Source organism: Acinonyx jubatus, chromosome B3, assembly GCF_027475565.1.
Source record: "Acinonyx jubatus isolate Ajub_Pintada_27869175 chromosome B3, VMU_Ajub_asm_v1.0, whole genome shotgun sequence".
NCBI lineage: Eukaryota > Metazoa > Chordata > Mammalia > Carnivora > Felidae > Acinonyx > Acinonyx jubatus.
In genome coordinates, this window is record NC_069386.1 from 53,956,351 (window position 1) to 53,979,764 (window position 23,414).

General features: G+C 39.6%; 1 protein-coding gene across 2 annotated transcripts in view; it reads left to right on the plus strand.

Moving 5' to 3' along the window:
* Positions 1-23,414, plus strand: part of SHC4 (SHC adaptor protein 4) — a 128,259-nt gene that overhangs the window by 101,612 nt on the left and 3,233 nt on the right. Inside the window, exons 10-11 of one of the 2 annotated variants that reach the window (XM_053224047.1) lie at positions 8,383-8,562; positions 12,001-16,535. In XM_053224047.1, the coding sequence (XP_053080022.1) occupies positions 8,383-8,562; positions 12,001-12,050 (230 nt within the window). In that variant the 3' untranslated portion in view covers positions 12,051-16,535. The other variant, XM_015063445.3, reaches the window with a different exon arrangement.

Genomic DNA, 23,414 nt, shown 5'->3' on the forward strand with positions numbered 1-23,414 from the left:
GGTTTCCCCTCACTCTTGTGTGCTTGACCACACTGTCATTCTACCTCCTGAGGTCTTTGATTGCTTTAACATCATGAAAAGTCTCGCTGAAAAGGTGTTTTCTCTGCTTAAAACTCAAGACAGCTCCACTTCAAAGAAGATCAGACATTAAGCTAATGTGAAAATTGATGTTTGTCAAGTCCATTAGGATTAAGATAAAACCTTTTTTGTCTGCTTGGCATCGAAAACAAAAAGAAATCTGAAAGATGAGAGTCCCAGTTAGGGGCCAACTACCCCACGTTTCCCAGGGCATTCAGTGTCTTATTACTGGATGCAATAATTGATGTGGGGCACAACTTTTCCACAATGCAAATGTAGAACATCACCTCTCAGATTGGAAGTATGTTTTCATAAAATTTTGCTGCTAGTTAGTCATTTAATACTTATAAATTGCTGAAAGTACTTATTTCTTTGGGAAGCAAAGTTTTGCAGCATTAGAGGAGTGGATAACTGGATGATATAAATAATACTGTGGGGATAAAGTTGGATAACCACACTTAGGGACTCAAATTAGCAGGAACTTGCCACCTACAAGGTAGTCACCTCCAAGGATACTTGCATACTTCTTATGGAATTATGCCAATGTAATCTATTCATTTTATTATTTCTTATACACAGGGGATACATGAGGATTTATTGTTTTAGGTACAGCTGTGATTACTACCTTCCTCTACCATGCACAAATAGTAGGAGTAGTGAACTAAGACAGTATTGTTAATTATTTAAAAATATGGTTCCTTTTAAAATTTTTTTTTTTAATATATGAAATTTATTGTTAAATTGGTTTCCATACAACACCCAGTGCTCATCCCAAAAGATGCCCTCCTCAATGCCCATCACCTACCCTTCCCTCCCTCCCAACTCCCCCCATCAACCCTCAGTTTGTTCTCAGTTTTTAAGAGTCTCTTATGCTTTGGCTCTCTCCCACTCTAACCTCATTTTTTTTTCCTTCCCCTCCCCCATGGGTTTCTGTTAAGTTTCTCAGGATCCACATAAGAGTGAAACCATATGGTTATCTGTCTTTCTCTGTATGGCTTATTTCACTTGGCATCACACTCTCCAGTTCCATCCACGTTGCTACAAAGGGCCATATTTTGTTCTTTCTCATCGCCACGTAGTAGTCCATTGTGTAAAAAATATGGTTCTTTTTGATAGACATTAAAATTCCTTGCCATTCTTTAAAGTTACTTAGAATTTTAACCTTTTAATAATGTGACTACAACAAATTAATGGTAAGTAAAAATGTGTTTTTACAACTGTGCTCCCTAAGATCTGTATTCCTCCCACCTTCCCTCCTTTTCCTTATTTGGAAATCCCTAACCTATGGGTTTAAAAGTCAGGAACCTACCACATGTGCCCTGTAATATTATAATCATTTTGTACCTGTGCTGAGGCTCACTTGGAAATATCTCCACATGCTCTTTGATCTCATTCTATATTCTTCATTTATTCAACACATCATCTGTGACTACAAGGACCTCTTTAGAGTCTGGCGCTGTGCTAGGCGGCAGGGATGGAATCACAACTGGTACTCATATCATCTGTAGTTTAACAAGTAAGACACACCTAAATCAAATGCTTACAAATAGATGGATGTTTCAAAGCCTAAGATGTTATGGGAACAAATACCAGGGAAACCTAACTTAATCTGAGGGGCTCTATGGGTGTCTAGGTTGCACAGTAGGTTAAGCATCCAACTTGCAGCTCAGGTCATGATCTTGAGGTTTGTGGGTTCGAGCCATGTGTTGGGCTCTGTGATGACAGCTCAGACCCTGGAGCCTGCTTCGGATTCTGTGTCTCCCTCTGTCTCTGCACCTCCCCTCCTCACCCTCTGTCTCTCTCTCCCAAGAATAAATGTAACTTTTTTTAATCTGAGGGGCTCTAGGGGGTCTCCCTAAACTTACCTCTACAACAAAACAACCAAACCAGGACCTGAGGGATGAATGGGAATTATCCAGGCATAGAGAAGGAAATGGGAAAGGAAGGGAGAGAGAGGGAGAGAGAGAAAAAAAACAGTATGAGTGGGAACCAGCATTCCTGGTTTTTCTGGAATGTGCCAGGACCACTTCCCAGATCATTGCACAGAGAGAGTACAGAGGCGAGATAGATGAGTCTTGGACATAGGATAGAACCCTGAGGAACATTTATAAAGGAATTAATAGATATAGAGGTATTGTTTCAATCTTATTTAAGACATTTCTTTTTGTAAGTGTAACCTTGTCATAGAATCCAGTTTATTGTTTCTATTTACCTTGGTTTTATTTCTCCTTTAAACCAACAAACGATGTAACCCCTTATTCTTTCATGGTTTCTCTATGCCCTAAGCCAATATAAGCAAATCCAAACTTATGAACAGACTTTTTTCATAAACCTTTATTTGGAGTCTGGAACATATTTTTCTAGAATTAATTCCAGAATTAATTTTAGCCATGATGGCTATCTCCTAGATAAGTACACCACGTTCTACTGTTCTGGTTTGTCTGTACTGAAGCTTAAATGTATATTTTGTGATGACAAATACACCAATAGAAAATTCAATAGTAAGTGCCTGTTCTTCAGTTGCACTCTGACTGTGGGATAGCCTGGAACCAGTACAGAGCTGCCTTCCTTGTGGTGGCCCTAAGGTAACAGCTCATAGCTGGGAACCTTTAAAGATCTTGGGCTGGTGAGAGATGGTGTTTGTGGTTTCGAAAAAGTCCTCCAACTGCATACTTTCTTCCCCTGAAAATCATGGAGCTATAACCTTATTTCCTTAGGAAAGCAGGTTCCAGGGCGCTTGGGAGGCTCAGTTGGTTAAGTGGCTGACTTTGGCTCAGGTCATGATCTCGCAGTTCATGGGTTTGAGCCCTGCATCGGGCTCTGTGCTGACAGCTCAGACCCTGGAGCCTGCTTCGGATTCTGTGTCTCCCTCTCTCTTGGCCCCTCCCCTGCTCACACTCTATGTCTCTCTCTCTCTCTCTCTCTCTCTCTCTCTCAAAAATAAACAAGCATTAAAAACTTAAAACAAACAAACAGAAAAAGGAAAGCAGGTTCTAAGTTCCATCAGGGACCCAGAATGCTAGGAGGGATTGAAGGACTTGACCCTTGCTCCACAGGCCACAACAATCAAGGCTCCTCCTATTGTGGTAGGAAGGACTTTAGTACTACAATGTCCATTCATCCACAGATACCCAGAAATCAGATGTTCCTATCTTGAGGCCTGCCTGTGACTACTTGGGCATATGTTGAAAAACTGATCTGAGGGACGCCTGGGTGGCTCAGTAAGTTGAGCATCTGACCTTCGATTTCAGCTAAGGTCATAATCCCAGGGTCAAGGGATTGAGCCCTGCGTCGGGTTCTGTGCTGAGTGTGGAGCCTGCTTGGGGATTCCCCCTCTCTCTCTCGCCCCCCCCCACCCCTCTCCCCTGATCACACTCTCTGTCTAAAAATAATAAAAATAAAAACTGATCTGAAATTCCTGACCAGTGAGCAATTTAATAGCAGTTGCCAGAATAGCAAATGCATAATTTTTATGGCTTTTCCTAGAGTTTTAGACATAGTCATTTGAGAAACACCTATGCAAATATTTTCAATAAGGTTTGGCTTTTTCCTCCCAGGACATTTATTTGTTCAAATACTGATTTAAAACTTGAATTCCAGTATATTATAAATACTGCAATAGGCTTCTGGTTGTTCAAGGAGTTAATTATATTTATCACCAGACTTATAAAAGATACCATTTCTTAATATTAAATTCCCTTATGGAGAAAATTAATTAGTAAAACAGAATAATGTTTCCCAGACCTCCAAGTTCAAATGGAAATATTGATATTTTTAATCAAAAAGACATTAAATTACCACAAACCCTAAGGGCCTGTACTTAAAAAACTTTGGTACTTACAGTGTATACCCTGTGTATAGTATGTATTTATTTTTTGCCACAAATCTTCTCTTAGGCAGCTTGGATAGGTTCTCAGAGTAATACTTGGCAAAAAGAAAGTTTGGAATGTATAATGGTTGTCATGTGTGGTTAAGCTCTCATCAACCACACACTTTAGCCAAGAAAGATTTTTGGGTATAGACTGAAATATAATAATAATATAATATAATATAATATAATATAATATAATATAATATAATATAAATATATAATTTTTTTAATTTAAGGCAACATTGCTGAGTTAAATGAAATAGTGCATTTAAAAAAAAAAGAGGAATGGTTGTTTTCAAGAGACACTGGATTTAGATATTGATGCTTTTGTATAATCATATGGGATGGTAAACCTGATGTGGTCGGCTCATGCCATACTCTGTGAGGGGCAGACGAGTCAGTGCCTTGTGCTAAAGGTTGACTCAGAACGTGGGTCAAATATGCTGAGAAAGGAAGACCAAGTGGACATTCGTTATCTGTTTGTTCAGCTGACAAACATGAGCACCTACTTCATACCAGTCATTGAAGATGCAGAGGATACAACAGATAAATGGGTTCTAGTCTCTCCTTAAGCACTCAAGGAATTTGCAGTTTCAAGGGGAAGACAGACAGACAAGTAAACAGACACCTATAGTATGGAGGGCACTTGACCCGGCCTGGGGGAGGGAAGGTCTAAGGGGGAGGCTTCTTCTTCTTTTTCTTTTTTAAAATTTTTCTTAATGTTTATATAGTTTTGAGAGAGAGACAGGCAGAGAGGGAGAGAGAGACAGAGTGTGAGTGCGAGAGGGGCAGCAAGAGAGGGAGACACAGAATCTGAAGCAGGCTCCAGGCTCTGAGCTGTCAGCACAGAACCCGATGTGGGGCTTGAACCCATGAATCGTGAGATCGTGACCTGAGCCAAAGTCTGATTCTTAACTGACTGAGCCACCCAGGTGCCCCTTCTTTTGTTTTTAATGTTTTTGTTTATTTATTTTTGAGAGGAAGAGAAAGAGAGAGCCTGTGCACATGAGCACAGGGGGTGAGCAGAGAGAGAGGAAGAGAGAGAATCTCAGCAGGCTCTGCACTGTCAGCACAGAGCCTGACACAGGACTCAAACTCACAAACCATGAGATCATGAACTGAGCCAAAAACAAGAGTCAGATGCTTAACCAACTGAGCCACCTATGTGTCCCTAACGTGGAGGCTTCTTGAAAGAGATGGAATCTTAAAGGACAAATAGGAGTTAGGTACAAAAAGGGGAGGGAGGATATTGCAGCAGGAGAGAAGTACCATGTGCAGAGCCCCAGCATCAATGAACACATGTAACTGAGCAGATATTAACTATTTATCGAATCCCTACTACATCCCTATGAGGCAGGCACCATTCTCAGTAAGTGTCTCATCCACGTTCTTTCATTTAGTCCTCACAACCATATTTTAAGCTAGGCATCCCCATATTACAGATACGAAAACTGACGCTTAGGGAAGGTAAATAACTTACCCCAAACCATACAAACAGTAAGAAGTATCACAAGTATTTGAACTCAGGTCCATGTTGATTTTGAAGCAGACCTCTTACCACAGTTTTTCTTTGATGTTTATTTATTTTTTAGAGAGGGGGAGAGAGAGAGAGAACGAGTGGGGGAAAGGCAGAGGGAGCAGGAGACACAGAATCTGAAGCAGGCTCCAGGCTCTGAGCTGTCAGTACAGAGCCTGACACAGGGCTCGAACTCGCAGACTGTGAGATCATGACCTGAGCCAAGATTGGTCGCTTAACCAAATGAGCCACCCAGGTGCCCCACAACACTTTGATCATAGTCTGCTTTCAGTACATTTTTATGAGCAGGCACTCCTAAATAAATGATAAACCAATCATGTATAAGTTATATACACATATGCTAATATGTTATGCATGTGTCATAAAACATACCCAAGGGGTATCACTGACTGAGTGGCTCAGTCAGTTGAGCATCTGATTCTTGACTTTGGCTCAGTTGATGATCTTACAGTTCATAAGTTTGAGCCCTGCACTAGGCTCTGCACTGATAGCATAGAGCCTGGTTGAATTTCTGTCTCCCTCTCTCTCTGCTCCTCCCCCGCTTGCTCTCCCTCTGTCAAAAAATAAATAAAAATTAAAAAAAATTTAACACACAGATGAAAATAGAAAATTTCAAAGTTAGAGTTAATGATAATAAACATTTTTTAAATGCCTTGATAATTACAGTGGCTGAATACTATCTTTAGATAATATCTCAGGGTCCAATATACATTTAGCGCATTTACTGATAAAGAAAATAGACGTATGTCCACATTTCAAATCCGGATAATTTTAACTTTTGGGAGGCCAAGTTCCTATCTAATTAGATCATTCTTGTTTATAAGCTCATAATACAGCCAAGGAGGAGTTTGTAATAAGAGTAAAAGAATGACCTTCAATCTTTGATATTTGCTGTGATCTTTTAGCCACTTGTCCATTTATGGACGTAAGTTTAAACTAGATAACATAATTCATAAATCCACTTAACTAAGCAAATGGACACTGCCATATGTTGCACAATGCAACAAAGAAACGAGGTGCCCTGACCACCCCTCCTTCTTTAGAAATCTCACTCTTCCCTCAGGAGTATGACAGGGGACACGGTGATGTGTAACAGCTGGCAGACAGGCCAGGAGGAAAGGAGGAGTAGGTAGTAAGCCTGTAGCCTTCTGACTGGGCTTCCCCTGTTTGGTGTGCCCTTGGGTTTCCATATTTTATGTTATAAAAATTATAGCACTGCTCATCATGATGTGAAATCCAGTATAAAGTTGGTCCTTTCTGAACCACATCCAGGAGTTTAACGACTGAAACAATAGAAAAACTGATGTTTTATGGTAAGACAATGGAATGTCAGTGTCACCACTTCAGATCAGCCTGGTGGTGATCTTGTAACACATCTGGCCAAAAATATAAATGTACCTGTTTAAATGGAAAAACAAAAATATTCTATCCTGGCTTTCTGAGGACAGAACCATCTGGATGGTACAAAATACTTCATGCACCAGGTACTGAAATACGGTGCATTAGCACCGTCCATTCAGTAACTATTTTTTGTCATATGTGGCAAGCATGTGTTAGGAGGCAGGATCTCTGTCTTCATGGAACACGCAGTCTAGATGTAGTACAGGTATTAAACAAAATGACATAATAGAATTATTTGCTCTTGTGATATGGCCTTCAAAGGTGAACATACTTCTAGGAAATCAGAGAGACTTAATCTAGTCTGAGAAGGTCAGAGAAAGCTCTGTTGAGAAAGAGATGTTTAAACTGGTACCTGAAGGGTGAGGGTGATGGAGAATGGTGAGGGAAAAGCATGTCAATCAGAGAAGATGGCCTTAAGGTGGAGATTAGCCTCCAGGAAGGTCAGTGTGACTGAGGAGCACGGGGGTGCAAGGGAAGCTGGGTAGCCAGGACCAGGGCTTGGGGCTTGTTGGAGAGTTTGATCTGTATCCAAAGAGCAATGGGAAGCAGGTAAGGGGTTTTTTAACCGCTGAAAAATATTATCAGGTTTTCAGTTGTAAAAAGATCATTTTGGCCACAGTATATGGAATAGAATGGAAGAGGAGGGGAAAAAGGAGATATCCTGAGGGGTGAGTTCTTCTTTCCATTAAGTGCCAGAATAAATGTCAACAGTTGGTTCAAGGCTGAGCTTGGCAAAACAAAACTTTGGGCATAGGGAGAGACAGACTTTCCATTCTTAATAATTATGTAATGACTTTTTTGAAAAGCAGTTTATTTACTTATTTATTTTTTATTTTTTAAATTTTATTTAAATCCAAGCTAGTTAACATATAGTGTAATAATGATTTCAGGAGTAGAACCAATGATTCTTCACTTACATACAACACCCAGTGCTCATCCCAACCAGTGCCCTCCTTAATGTCCAGCCCCCATTTAGCCCCTCCCCACACCCACCTCTCCTCCAGCAACCCTTAGTTTCTTCTCTGTATTTAAGAGTGTTTTGTGGTTTGCCTCCCTCTCTCTTTTTATCTTATTTTGAAAAGCAGTTTAAATAATAGATATTCAAGTTCTGTATGGCACATGTGTTTTCTTGGTTCCTGGACTGCGGCCTTGAGCAGTGTTGTGTGCGGTTTGTGCTGTTTGCTAGACAGCTGGCTCCCTTTTTTCTCTGGCTGTTCCTCTCCTGGGTCTTCCTGATTTGTTTCCTGTCTGGTGTTGAAGCGGTGGGTCAGCAGAGGGATGGGGAGGGAAGGCCTGGGAGGCCAAAGAGATGGTGCTTTCCTTCAAATCCTGGTGCTTACCTTGTTTTTACAGGTCAAATCTAGAGGTCAGTATTCAAATCTGTATAGGATGAGGGTGGCTTTTCCCTTCCTATCAATTCTAGACTCAAACACAATTTTACGTGTTGTTTACAAAGTAAAAACGTGATCCATTGATCATTAACTAATCACTACAGGTAACGCACAGGAGAGAGGAGGGCAGTGCCAACGAGATGCCTCATTGATGAAGCACACGTGTCGAGTGGATTTCCTCAATGACCCCTGCTACATAAATACACAGGGTCTTCAAAGTACACTTGGCTCTTCCCCAAATCAAAGCTCAGCTCACTCCCTGGGGAGCCCGTGGCACCGTCAGAGTAAGTAGCTGTTCGCCATCTGTATTAGTTTCCTGTGGCTGCTGTAACAAATCACCACAAACTGAGTGTCTTAAAGCAGTGAAAATTTATTCTCTCACAGTTCTGGAGGCCAGAGGTCCTCAATAAGATGTCAGCTGGGGTGGTTCCTTCTGGAGGCTCTGGAGGAGGATCCACTCCATGCCTCTCTCCTAGCTTCTGCCGATGGCTGGCAATTCTTGGTGTTCCTTGGCTTGTGGACACATCAGTTCTCTGCCTCAGTCTTCACATGGCCTTCACCTCCATTCTCAAACCTTTCTCTCCTGTCTCTTCTAGGACAATCCCTTTCTCTTCTAGGTGAGCCCTAAAGCCAGGAAGATCCCATCTTGCAATCCTTAACTTAATTACATCTGCAAAAACCCTTTCCCCAAATTAGGCCACATTCACAGGGACTGGGGATCAGGATCTGAATGTATCATTTTGGGGGGGGCCACTATTCATCTCACTATACTGGCTCTCATTTTCAGGAAGACTATTTCCTTGGTCTCATTTTCAGGGAGCAAAAAGGATTCTTTCTTACCTCAATCTTGTACCACAGTTAATTTGGGAGATATTATGGATTTCAAGGTTTGGGGTCTTTGATGTTGAATAATCTTTTCAAATACTTTAAACTGGGTCCCAACTTTTGGTTTTGGCTGTGTGCTCTTGCTGAAGGAAGGATGGTCAAAGCCAGGAGATAATTTTGAATTTGTGGGCTTGTGTGAGGAACAGGACCATTATTTGGCTCTGTTGAGTGATGGTTTTAATTTTATTCATTTCGAAACTCCTTGGTAAGTCATCTATGGAACACTAAAATAAGATGGCTTCTTTCTTCAGCCATATACTGTGAGTTAAATGCAATAAGACAGATATCATTTTCCTGCTAAATTGCTTCCAGGGGTAAATGCGTACACAGTAACATAAATAAATAAAAGCAAAACAAACCAAAAGCCTACGATCAACTAAAAAATAAATAAATAAATAATGCTTTTTATAAAATATTAAAGTGTGTTGGGTTCAAATTTGGGTGAACCACATTTGGTTCACTCCAAAGATGGAGAACCAGTCCTTTGGAAAGTCCTTTTGCTAGCCCAGGAAGTCTCTCCAAAAGGCCAAAGACAACTTTCCAGCTAGTGTGAGCAGTAACAAGATGAAGTTTAGAAGGAGATTTTGCTGAGCCGGGACTTCACCAGACCACCTTAACTCCTAGACCAAGAAACAGACGTCCTCATTGCCAGCCAGGTGACAAGTGAGCCATCTTCTTGCAAGCTCTCTGTGATCAGTCTTGGCACCTAAACAACCTGGTTGGGTTCTCTGGAAGCAAACACTGAGATGGAGCTTTGGCATGCAGGGTACTTGTTGGGATCACTATCGGGAAGGGAGGGGGAAGAAGCAGGCTCGGGCAGATGGAGAAGCAGAGTCACTGTGTAGCCCTGACGGAGCCTCAGCCAACCCTACAGGGAGAATAGGGGGCGCGTCAGGGCTGTGCCACATTGCGCCAAAGGGCTGGGCCTTTTATCCCATTTATTTCAGTCTGTGGGTGTAGGCCACACGAGGGAGGGCAAGCCTTTGGGCAAAAGGCAGCTCCCTGAAGGTGAGGCAGACCCTCAAGGGGCGGTCAGCTGGAGGCTGGCTGATGACACCTGGGGCACCTGTCATTCATTGAAGAGCCATCTGGGTGATACATTTTGTATGATGGATGATGGAATATGCAATCAGTTCAGATTTCTGCAGTGGATTTAACAGTCCATTGTACAGTGACCGGTATGGATAAGGTAATATTTGTTAGGGGAGGTAGTTTTTTGAAAAAAGTTTCTGGACCTCAGGTATTAAAACTAACTTGATAAGAGTATATGCTTGATGGCTTCCATTTCATGGACTTTTCAAAGCAACAGTGTATTATTAGAAAACTCATTTAGGGGCACCTGGGTGGCTCAGTCAGTTACGCATCCGACTTTGGCTCAAGTCATGATCTCACATTTCGTGAGTTCGAGCCCCCCATCAGGCTTTGTGCTGACAGCATGGAGCCTGCTTGGGATTCTCTGTATCTCCCCCTCTTTCTCTGCCCCTCTCTGACTCATGCTCTCTGTCTCTCTCTCTCTCTCTCTTTTAAATATGAAATTTATTGTCAAATTGGTTTCCATACAACACCCAGTGCTCATCCCAAAAGGTGCCCTCCTCAGTACCCATCACCCACCCTCCCCTCCCTCCCACCCCCCATCAACCCTCAGTTTGTTCTCAGTTTTTAAGAGTCTCTTATGCTTTGGCTCTCTCCCACTCTAACCTCTTTTTTTTTTTTTTTCCTTCCCCTCCTCCATGGATTTCTGTTAAGTTTCTCAGGATCCACATAAGAGTGAAAACATATGGTATCTGTCTTTCTCTGTATGGCTTATTTCACTTAGCATCACACTCTCCAGTTCCATCCACATTGCTACAAAGGGCCATATTTCATTCTTTCTCATTGCCACATAGTATTCCATTGTGTATATAAACCACAATTTCTTTATCCATTCATCAGTTGATGGACATTTAGGCTCTTTTCATAATTTGGCTATTGTTGAGAGTGCTGCTATAAACATTGGGGTACAAGTGCACCCATGCATCAGCACTCCTGTATCCCTTGGGTAAATTCCTAGCAGTGCTATTGCTGGGTCATAGGGTAGATCTATTTTTAATTTTTTGAGGCTCAAAATAAAGAAAGTTAAAAAAAAAAAAGAAAACTCACTTAGTGGGTGGCCTGAGTTAGGGGATCTGGGATATTCATTGATTCATAACTGCAGTTCCCTTATAAGCAAATCTTTAATGTTAAAAATCTTTATAACTCAGTCAAGATATGGAAGCAACTTAGTGTCCTTCAATAAAGGAATGGATAAAGAGGTGTGTGTGTGTGTGTGTGTGTGTGTGTGTGTGTGTGTGTGGTGTAATGGAATGTTTTTCAGCCATAAAAAAGGATGAGATCATGCCATTTGCAACAACATGGACAGACCTAGAGGGTATTATGCTAAGTCAGAAATAAGTCAGACTGAAAAAGACAAGCACTATATGATTTCACTCATATGTGGGCTCTATAAGGAAAGGAAATGAATAAAGAAACAAAAAGCAGAATCAGACCTATAAATACAGAGAGCAAACTGATGGTTGCCAGAGGGGATGTGAGAAGAGAGTTGGGCAAAATGGGTGAAAGGGAGTGGGAGAAACAGGCTTCCAGTTATGGAATGAATACATCATGGGAATAAAAGGCACAGCATAGCAGGAAAAAATCTTTATAATGTAAACAAAGAACCTTTGTCTTTTGTCATGGACAACTCAATAATATGAAAAAGTAAAATCAATGTATATTAACATTCCTGTCATTAGTTGAAAGTAAATAAGGCCAGCTTTGTCCAAAATTTTAATGTCAAAATGCATTTTTACTGATTTCAGCCTTTTTGTCATCCTTTTGCCTCTCCCGGACTTGGAGGGAACATGTTTAAATAAAGGCTTCAGGTACTTCTTCAGTCTTTATTTCCTATTAGGATATAGTGTACCATAGCCCTCCTGGCCCCCCTGATGCAATTTTTCTCTCCAAAAAAATTAATTCCAACTCTAAAAGTATAAATAATGTTGATTTAATAAAATGAAATAAGATAGAGTAGGGATAACCTTATACATAAATTTCTGCAAAATATCTGAAATATACTTTTTAACCTTTCCTCCTTAATGTTTCCTGATATTTCTTTCCTTACTTAGGCATACTTAGCTTCCCTTTTCCAGTCAAAAGCTTACTGATTAGTTCAGTAAAACAAAATAAAACAAACAAAAACAAATCTTGAGGCATGAGTGTAGTATCTCCCAAGCATGCCTTCTGGGCTCCCCAATTAATCCTATCACACTGTGTAGGAAAAGCTCAACACAATCTTTATTTTCACCAAACTTGGCAGAAGGGAATTACTAGTATTGATACTATCTAATTTTTTTTAAGTTTATTTTGAGAGAGAGTATGTGCAAGTAGGGGATGGGCAGAGAGAGAGAGAGGAAGAGAGAGAATCCTGAGCAGGCTCCACACTGTCAGTGCGGAGTCCAACTTGGGGCTCAAACTCATGAACTGTGAGATCATGACCTGGGCTGAAATCAAGAGTCGGACACTTAACCAACTGGGTCACCCAGGCACCCCTTTAAGTTTATTTATTTTAAGAGAAAGAGAAAGAGAGAGAGAGCACATGTGCATGCACGCAAGTGGCAGGGGAGGGCAGAGAGAGAGGGAGAGAGAAGAAAGAGAGAATCCTAAGCAGGCTTCGCATTGTCTGCACAGAGCCAGACTTGGGGCTCAATCTCAGGAACCTGTGAGGTCATGACCTGAGCCCAAATCAAGAATTCTGTGCTTAATTGACTGAGCACGCAGGTACCCCTGTTTTCTTAATGGAGGTATTAATTGCTATGAACTTCCCTCTTAAAACTGCCTCTGCTAGGATCTCATAGGTTTTTTTCATTTTCATTTGTCTCAGGATATTTTATGATTTACTTTTTTATTTATTCTTTGACCCGTTTGTTGTTTAGTGACATGCTGTTTAATCTCCACATATTTGTGAATTACCTAGTTTTCTTGTAATTGATTTCTCATATCAGTGTGGTCAGAAAAGATGCTTGATATGATTTCATTTTTAAAAAATGTATTATGACTTATTTGTGGCCTAACATATGATCTATCCTGGAGAATGTCCCATGTCCACTGGAGAAGAATGTATATAGTCTATTGCTTTTGGGTGAAATGTTCTGTCACTGTCTGTTGAGTCAATCTGGTCTAATGTGTACTTTGAGGTCGAAAGTTTCCTTACTGATTTTCGATCTGGATGATCTATCTATTGTTGAAAATGGGTATTGAAGTCCCCTACCACTACTGTATTGCTGTCTATTTCTCCCTTCAAGTCTGTTAATATTTGCTTTACATATTTATGTCCTCCTATGTTGGATGAACAAATCTTTGTTATTTTCAATTGTTTTATAGTATTGTATTATATGAGTATATCATAGTTTATATAATCATCCCCTTATTGATGGACATCTATTTTTTCATCCCTTTGTTAATATAATAATCATTTCTACCCCGAAATACCCAGTCACATGTGCTACTTAAAAATTGAATGCATCAGTATGCTGTCTTCACAGTTCACATTGGTTTCTTTAAATGTCTTATTCTTTATCACTGGGATTATGTGCAATTGTTTAATTTGATTTTGCTTGTCAGATATTTTTCTCTTCCTTAAGCCCTAGGCTCCCTGTCTGAGGTTTTGCCCATCAGATACTTATGGGTGTGGATATTCATATCTGTCTTGGGCTTTCCCAAATTTCTGATTGTGAAAAATATGTTTCCAGTTGCTATGGGAACTGCAAGATGACATGATTGCTTTCTTCTATGATTCCTATCACTTTTTTCTTTTTAGGTCTCACTTAAATGTAGAGTGGCCGTAATCATGTTGCATCCTTGATCTTCACTACTTCTGAGAAAATATGTTATTAATTATATCAAGTCAATAACTTACTAAATTTTCTATGGGAATTTTATGTAAATAACTAGATTTAAATTATGAGTATCTTTCTCAAAGTCAACATTATGTGAGAAAGAAGTTGCTAATAGGTAATGTGCCACAATGTTAAAGAGTAGTTGTATTTGGTGATGGGACCACAGGTGATTATTTTTCTTTGTTTCTCTGTGTTTCCCAGATTTTAAAAACAAGTAGCATGCACAACTTTTAAAATTAAAACAAATTAAAAAAAATCTTTCAGATATTCTAGTTTTAGGAAAAGTAGATTTTCAGCAAATTTTTAGATGATTGAAATGTCCCAGCACAGTGTGTGCTATTCTGGTGCTAATCTGGGAAACTGTGTTAGGAAAATATTGTCCATATCCTCAGGCTGGCCCATGATCTGTTGCCTCTTTTCAAGATGATATCATGTCTGTTTTTCTTTTGTTTTGTCCTTGTCCAAAGGCTCTCCACCCTTATCTCAGAATAAACTGAAAGCCATCGTGCATTAAGATGTGTGCCCCCACACACGCATGCATGTATCTCTCTTCCACTCACACAAACACTTTCCCTCTCACATACACAAACACACATGCAACTACTTATCAGAGTTCTCTATTATGCCTCAAAGCAAGCAGCACTAAGGCCAACTTCATTTATTATTTATCAAATCTGGACACGTTTTTTCAGCCTTTTTCTGGCAACAGTGGATAGACCTGATTGTGGAGGAGAATATTTTCAGCCATTAAATACAGACTCAAGATATTTTCGAAAAGACACATTTGTGAATGCTGCATCATAATCGTGCTGTGCAGAGAGGAGTTCTTAAGTAGCGACAAAACTATAACATATTAACAGGAGAATTGGGTTATGTCTGCAGGGACTGGTTGTCTATATCAATGACTTCATGAGATTGTCACGTGTAAGTTGTAGAACTTAGAGTTAAGAGGATTTCTCATTTGCAAGACCCTTGCATAAGGACATGGAAACACACTTCTGCATTTATAAAGATGAAGTGTGGCTTCTATGCAAAAGATCCTTTGCATTTAAATAGACAAAGTCTGATTTCTGCAGTTATTTTCCTAGTAAATTTGCCATGTAAACCATACAACTTTTACCTGGATTCAGACCTAAGAATTTTTATTACTTCTGGAGATGCTGTATATCATCCTGATAGCCTTGGTATTTTTTTTAATGTTTATTTACTTTTGAGAGAGACAGAGAGACAGTGTGAGCAGGGGAAGGGCAGAGCAAGGAAGACACAGAATCTGAAGCAGGCTCCAGACTCTGAGCTGTCAGCACAGAGTCCCATGGGGGGCTCAAACCCACAAACCATGAGATCATGACCTAAGCTGAAGTCGGATGCTTAACTGGCTGAGTCATCCAGGCACCCCAGGCTTGCTCTTTACTTGGGACCATTGTAGGTACTGCAGAAGTAGAGTTGGCTAGACCACTTTTGATAATGGAAAGATTTTCACTTTTAAGGCAAGGGTTTTAGACTGTGGTGATTAATAACCTGGGCTTTGGAGTCAAATAGATGTCATTTCAAACCCCAGATTTACAACATATTAGCAATGTGACTTTGAGTAATTCATGTGGTCTTTTTAAAGATCCATTTCCTTGCCTGTCTAGTTTTGAGAACCGAACAAGATATGTGTAGAGCACTGAGTGCTGCCTATCATATATGATAAATGAGGACTGCATAATAATTATTATTACCATGAGTATCAAAACACTATTACATGCCACCCGGATATACCTTTTCATCCCCTCTGCCCTCAACTCTAGAGAGTATTTGTTCTGCAGAACACTGGGGAACTGCATCAGACCATGGCCTCCTTGATGCTTTGCCTTATTTTACCTGATTAACTGTGCTTTATCCACGCAGGTGAGTGACACAAACACCAGAGTGGTCATTTAATAGGAATGCTGTGAGGTTCAGCATAGCTTTGAAGTTTTTGTCAGAGGTATCTCTGAAGCACATTAGTAATTTGGTTTAAAAAATAAAAAGCTAAATACTAAAAAGTGGGCATAATCCAAAGTTACCGTAGGCATTTTCAAAGAGTTTGGGAATGTGTTCAAAGTTATCTTTGATCCAGGTACTGCGTAAGCCTCTTTTTTCTTTAACATACAGCCCCTGGGACATAGAGTGCCTCTCTCTGCAGTTATGAAAGCAATTCTCACAGGTCAGTCCCATTTCTCATCTGAAAGGAAAACTCCTGCACCTGGTCAAGTCTTTCCTGCCAACAGAAGCCAAAGGCAATGTTTGGTCCTACCATTAAATTAAAGCCTGTGGGAAGTTCTAGAAACAAAAACTCCATTTGTTCTAGAAGCAGCATTATTTAAACAGTGCATGACACACAGTAGGGCCTCAGGTTATATTTGCTGAATGAATGAATGAATGAATGAATGAATGAAGGAGGAGGTAGCTTGGTGATGCCTCTCTTTGTGTTTTGACTGTAGAAGCACCAGAAACTGTTCAGCCAGGTGCCACGGCCCAGCCTGCCAGCTCACATTCTTTGCCACACATTAAGCAGCAGCTGCGGAATGAAGACTGCTACCATGGCAAGCTGAGCAGGAAGGCAGCAGAGAGCCTCTTGGTAAAGGATGGGGACTTTTTGGTTCGAGAAAGTGCAACATCTCCTGGTCAGTATGTGCTAAGTGGACTTCAGGGAGGCCAGGCAAAGCATCTTCTCCTGGTGGATCCTGAAGGCAAGGTATCATTGACCTCTTATGTTTTTCACAGGTTGTTGTAACTAAGGTTACTCTGAATGATCGATCCCAAACCTGATATTGAAGCATGATAAGGCTAAGGGTTTCCTTTTTCTTGAACTGCTCCAGTTGGAGCAGGAAGTATTAACTAGAGGCCAGTGGAGGGGTTTGAGAGGGAGCCACCCTGGAGGTTCAGGTAGAGGATAGCTCTTTCTACTCTTCTCAGTTCAATCTAGTGAATTAAATGAATACCTACTACATGGAAGTACAAAGATTCACAGTTGACTGTTGCTCAGTGTTACATACATTGTCCTTGCTCTCAGGGCGCTTATAATTTCATAAAACAGATACTTAAATAATTATAACACAAGTGTGAATGACATAAGAATGGTTCAACCAAGGTATTATGGTATTTCTCAGCATAGAGGAATACTGTCTTTGAGGCAAACTGAAAAGGCTTCTTGCAGGGTCTGACATGTAAGGTGAACCTTGAAGGACAGAAAATTTTTTAAAGGGGTACATTTGGAGAATAGGAAAGGAAACAGGAACAGACAGAGCAGAAGAATGATATTAAGTCGATAAAAGATGTATGGCTGGGCAGAGGATGCCTGTAGACAGAAACAATCCTGGGCAAAAGACAGTTAACAAAATGGTAATAGTCCTTCCTTATTAATAATTAGTTTAAATGTAAATGGATTAAGCTCCCCAGTCAAAAAATATAGACTAGCTGAATGGATATAAAGCAAGATCCAACTCTATGCTGTCTAGAAGTGACTCACTTTATTTTATTTTTTGCATTTTTAAAATGTGTATTCATTTTTGAGAGAGAGAGAGAGAGAGAGAGAGAGAGAGAGAGAGAGTGGGGGAGGGGCAGAAAGAGAAGGAGACACAGAATTCAAAGCAGGCTCCAGGCTCTGAGCTGTAATCACAGAGCCTGACGTGGGGCTCAAACTCATGAACCCCAAGATCATGACCTGAGCAGAGATCAATTCACCAGAAAGATATGACAATTATAAATGTATATGCACTCAACATCAGAGTACCCAAATATATGATACAAACGTTGACAGAACTGAAGGGAGAAATAGTAATACAATAATAGTGGGAGATTTCAGTGCCCCACTTTTGACAATAGATAGAACCTGCAGTCAGAAGTACTTGAACAATGCTATAGACCAAATGGACCTAAGAGACATATGCAGAGCATTCCTCCCAACAGCAGCAGAATGCACATTCTTTTCAAGCATGCTCAGAACATTCACCTGTTAGATCACAAATACTAAGATGGATCACATGTTAGGTCACAAAACAAGCATTAGGAAATTAAAGAAGAATGCATTATACCAAGTATCTTTTCTGATCACACTGGAATGAAACTAGAAGTTAATGGCAGAAAGAGAACTGGAAAATTCACAAATATGCAGAATTAATACACTATTGAACAGCCAGTGTCAAAGAAAAAATTAAAGGGAAATTAGAAAATATTTGAAAACAAATGGAAATGAAAAACACACTGGATCTACGAAACACAGTGAAAGCAATAGGAAGAAAGTTGATGGTGAAAAATGCCTACACTGAAAAAAAAAAAAAAGAAAGCTTTCTAATAAACATTCTAACACCTCAAGGAACTACAAAAAGAACAAACTAAACCCAAAAGTAGCAGAAGAAAGGAAATAATTCAGATTAGAGCAGAAATAAATGAAAGAGAATAGAAAAATAATAGGAAAAATCCACAAAACTACAAGTTGGTGTTTTGAAAAGATGAACAAAACTGACAAACCTTTAGCTAGGTTGGCTAAGAAGAGAGAAGACGCAAATAAATAAAATCAGAAATGAAAGAGGAGACATTACAACTGATGCCATAGAGATTAAATGATTATAAGAGATTATTAAGAACAATTATATGCCAACAAATTGGATAACCCAGAAGAAAAGGATAAATTCCTAAAAAATATGCAACCTACCAAGATTTATTCATGAAGAAATAGAAAATCTGAACAGATGAATTACTAGTAAGGAGACTGAATCACTAATCAAAAACTGTTCATTAAAAAAAAAAAAGCCCAGGACCAGATGGTTTCACTGGTAAATTCTTTCAAACATTTAAAGAAGAATGAATGCCAATGCTTATTAAGCTTTCCCCACCCCCCAAAACTGAAGAGGACAAAATACATACAAACTCATTTTATGAAGCCTACCTTACCCATATACCAAAACCAGAAAAAGATACTACAAGAAAAAACAGGCCAATATGCCTAATGAACATATATATAAAAATCTTTAACTAAATGCTAGCAAACAAAGTTCAGTAGTTCACTAAAAGATCATACATCATGACCAAGTAAGATATATCCCTGGATTGCCAGGAAGGTTCAACAAAGGACATCAATCAATATGGCACACCACATTAATAAATGAAGAATAAAAATCATATGATCATCCCAATAGATGAACAAAAAGCATTTGATAAAATTCAACACCCTTTCATGATTAAAAAAACTCAAAACAACACTCAACAAACTAGGAGTAGAAAGAAATGACCTCAGCATAATAAAAGCCATGTATGTAAAGCCTACAGCTAATATCATACCCCACATAAAAAACAGAAATCTTTTCCTCTCACCACTTTTAGTGGTGAAGTACTACAACCAACATAGTACTGGAAGTACTAGCCAGAGAAATTAGGGAAGAAAAAAATAAAAGGCATCCAAATTGGAAAGGAAGAAGTAAAATAATTGCTTCACAGGTGATAGAATCTTATATGTAGAAAATCCTAAATATTCCACAAAAATCCTGTTATGACTAATCAACAAGTGTGGCAACATTGCAGAATAGAAAACGAGCATACAAACATCAGTTGCATGTGTAAATAATAATAACACTCTGAAAAGGAAATTAAGAAAATAATCTCATTTACAATACCATCAAAAAGAGTAAAATACTTAAGAATAAACATAACCAAGGAGGCAAAAGACTTATGCACTGAAAACCTCAAAACATTGCTGAGAGAAATTAAAGAAGACACAAATGAAAAGGCATCTCATGTTCATTGATAAGAAGATTTCATGTTGTTAAAATGTCATTACTACCCAAAGTAATCTACAGATTCAATGCAGTTTCCATCAAAATTCTAATAGCAGTTTTTACAGAAATAGAAGTATGATCTTAATATTCACTCAGAACCACAGAGAACCCGAAATAGCCAATCTTGAGAAAGAAGAACAAAGATGGAGACATTACACTTATGGTTTCAAAGCTAGAGTAATCAAACCAATATAGTACTGGAGTAAAGAGAGATATATAGATGGAACAGAATAGGGAACCCAGAGATAAACCTATTTATGTATGATCAAATGATCTTTGCAAAGGTTGCCAAGAATTCACAATGGGGAAAGAATACTCTTTCAGCAAATGGTTTTGGGAAAACAATATCCACCTGAAGAAGAATAAAATTGGACCTTTATCTTATACCACACAGAAAAATTAACTCAAAATAGATAAAAGACTTATATGTAATATCTGAAACTATAAAACCCCTAGGAGAAAACATAAGGAAAAACTTCATGATTTTGTTCTTGGCAATGATTTCTTGGATATAACACTGAAAAATACAAACAATGCAAAAATAGACAAGTGAGACTACATACAACTAAAAAAATCCTGCATAGCAAAGGAAACAATCAACAGAGTGAAGAACAATCAGAATGGGAGAAAATATTTTCAAACCATATATCTGATAAGGGGTTAATTTTCAAAACATATAATGAAATTTTGAACTCAGTAGCAAAAAGACAAATAATCTGATTAAAAAATGGACAGATGACTTGAATAGTCATGTTCCCAAAGAAGACATACAAATGGCCAGCAGGTATTTGAAAAGATGTTCAACAACAATAATCATCAGGGAAATGCAAATTCACAGTAAGATATCACCTCACACCTATCAGGATGGCCATAATAAATAACAAACAGGAGCACCTGGGTGGCTCAGTCAGTTATGAGTCCAGCTCTTGATTTGGGCTCAGGTCAGGATCTCATGGTTCATGAGATGGAGCCCCACATCGGGCTCTATGTGGAGTCTGCTTGGAATTCTCTCTCTTCCTCTCTTTTTGCCCCTCCCCTACTCACACATGTGCATGCTCTTTCTCTCTCTCTCTCTAAATAAATAAATAAATAAGTAAACGTTAAAAAATAAAATAAATAAATAAATATTAAACAAACAAAAAACCAAAAAGATAGCAAGTGTTGTTGAGGGTGTACAGAAATTGTAACCTCTGTGTCCTATTGGTGGGAATGTAAAATGGTGTAGCTGTTGTAGAAAATGGTACAGAGTTCCCTCAAAAAATTAAAAATGGAATTCGCATATGATCCATATTTATTGGATGGGTATTTATCCCAAAAGAATTGAAATCCAGATCTTAAGGAGACATTTGCACCTCCATGTTCACTGCAACATTATTCACAATAGCCAAGAAGTGGAAACAAGTTATATATATGGAATGCTATCCAGCCGTACAGAAGATGACAGAGTCTGTCACATACTACAAACATGAATGAACCTGGAGAACATCCTTCTGATTGAAATAAGCCAGTCACTGAACAACAAATAATGCGTGATTCCACTTACATGATATATCTAAGGTAGTGAAAACTCTTAGAAAGTAGAATGGTAGTTGCCAGGGCCTGGTGAGGCAGAGGCAATGGGTTGTTGTTGTTTACTGGGTGTAGGTTTCAGTCATGTAAGATGAAAAAGTTCTAGTGACCTGCTGTACAACATTGTGCTTAGAGTTTACTATATTGTACACTTAAAATTTTGTTCGTGAAGTTGGGGCCCCTGGGTGATTAAGTGTCCAACTTTGGCTCACGTCATGATCTCATGGTTCATGAGTTGGAGCCCTGCGTCAGGCTTTGTGCTGACAGCTCAGAGCCTGGAGCCTGCTTCGGATTCCCTCTCTCTCTGCCCCTCCCCTGCTCATGCTGTGTCTCTCTCTCTCAAAAATAAATAAAACATTTTAAAAAATTAAAAAAATTTGTTCGTGGGGTAGATCTCATGTTATGGTTTTGTTCTCTCTCTGTCTCTCTCTCTCTCTCTCTCTCCACACACACACACACACACACACACAGAAGTGTGATTGGGGTCACAGCAGCAAATGTTTGCAGGGCCTGGCCTGTATCATAAGTGCGTAAAGCTGGGCGAATGGTGGAATGAACATAGAGTGTGGTGGGCTGTGATGAACTAACTGGGAAGCACATGTCCTGTGTAAGGGGGACCGTCACACTCAGCCTCAGTCAGTTGCTGCCATTTGGAGGAAGGGCCCAGTGTAGCCAGATTTAATTTTCCCAAAGAAACCGCAAAACTAAATTTTTATAGGAAATCTCCCCATTTTTGATTCAAAATACTTAAAAACTCTTTATTGGGCACCTCTGCCTTAACCCACCCCCCCCCCCCCCCCCCCCCAGCTAACTAAAACAGCTCCTGGTATGTTTGGCTAGAGAGTGGATAGTTTATAATCCCTGCACTGGAAGTTTTTGTTTTTTTTTTAAGTTTATGTATTTTGAGAGAGCACACGTGGGAGGGGCAGAGAGAGGGAGAGAGAGGATTCTAAGTAGGCTCCAGACTATCATTCGCAGAGCTCAATGTGGGGTTTGAACTTGTGAACCATGAGATCATGACCTGAGCCGAAACCAAGAGCCAGAGGCTTAACTGACCTAACCACGCAGGTGTCCCACCCCTGTACTGGAAGATTAATTTGACATTTGTATACAGGATTGATTAGAGAAGAATGTAATTAGGGGATCTGAGGTAATAACTAGTGAAAGTCTGAACCAGAATGGAGGTAGGAGAAACAAAGAGAGGAGAGCAGAGTGAACTGGAATTAACAACACAGACTGGCAGATCTGATCAGCTCATGTGACGTGGGTTGGGGTTGAGATGAAGGATATAAAAATGTTTCCAAGTCTTGGTTTGATAAGTAAATTGTAAACGTTGTGCCCTTTTTCTCCTAATCCTTGAGTGTGTATTCCCTACGAACAGGGATATTCTCTTACATAGACGGTACAGTGATCAAAATCAAGAAATTTAAACATTGATACATTACCAGTATCTAATTCATAATCATATTCACATGAGGTCAATTATTCCAATAAGTGTGTATTTTTTTAATACACTGAAAATCAATATCTAAGCAGAAATAAAAAATCCCTTGTAGAGAAGTAGCAGAATCACATAACAAGGTGTTCTCTGACCTCATGCCTTCCCACTCCCTGACAGTTCCCAGCCACCCTCCAAACAGAACTATATTATGGCCCATGGAGTCATGATGGAGAGTATTATCTTCTGCCCATGCACAGGGTGAGGATACAGTGATACTGGGGAGGAAAGTCCTCGGGAGAAGGCAGGCATTGGGAAACTGAGTTGCTTTGGCATGCAGACGAGAAGTTCCATGTAGCAAATATTTATGATCAGCTACTATGAAGAATGCAGGAAGGAGATAAGAATACCTATTGGGAAGGTCTGAGGAGGCTTCTTAAAGGAGACAGGATTTGTGTTCAGCCTCCACGGAGAGTCAGGACTTCTCCAGAAGGGCCTGCTTCCTACAGACACAAGATATTTTGGAAGCAGTC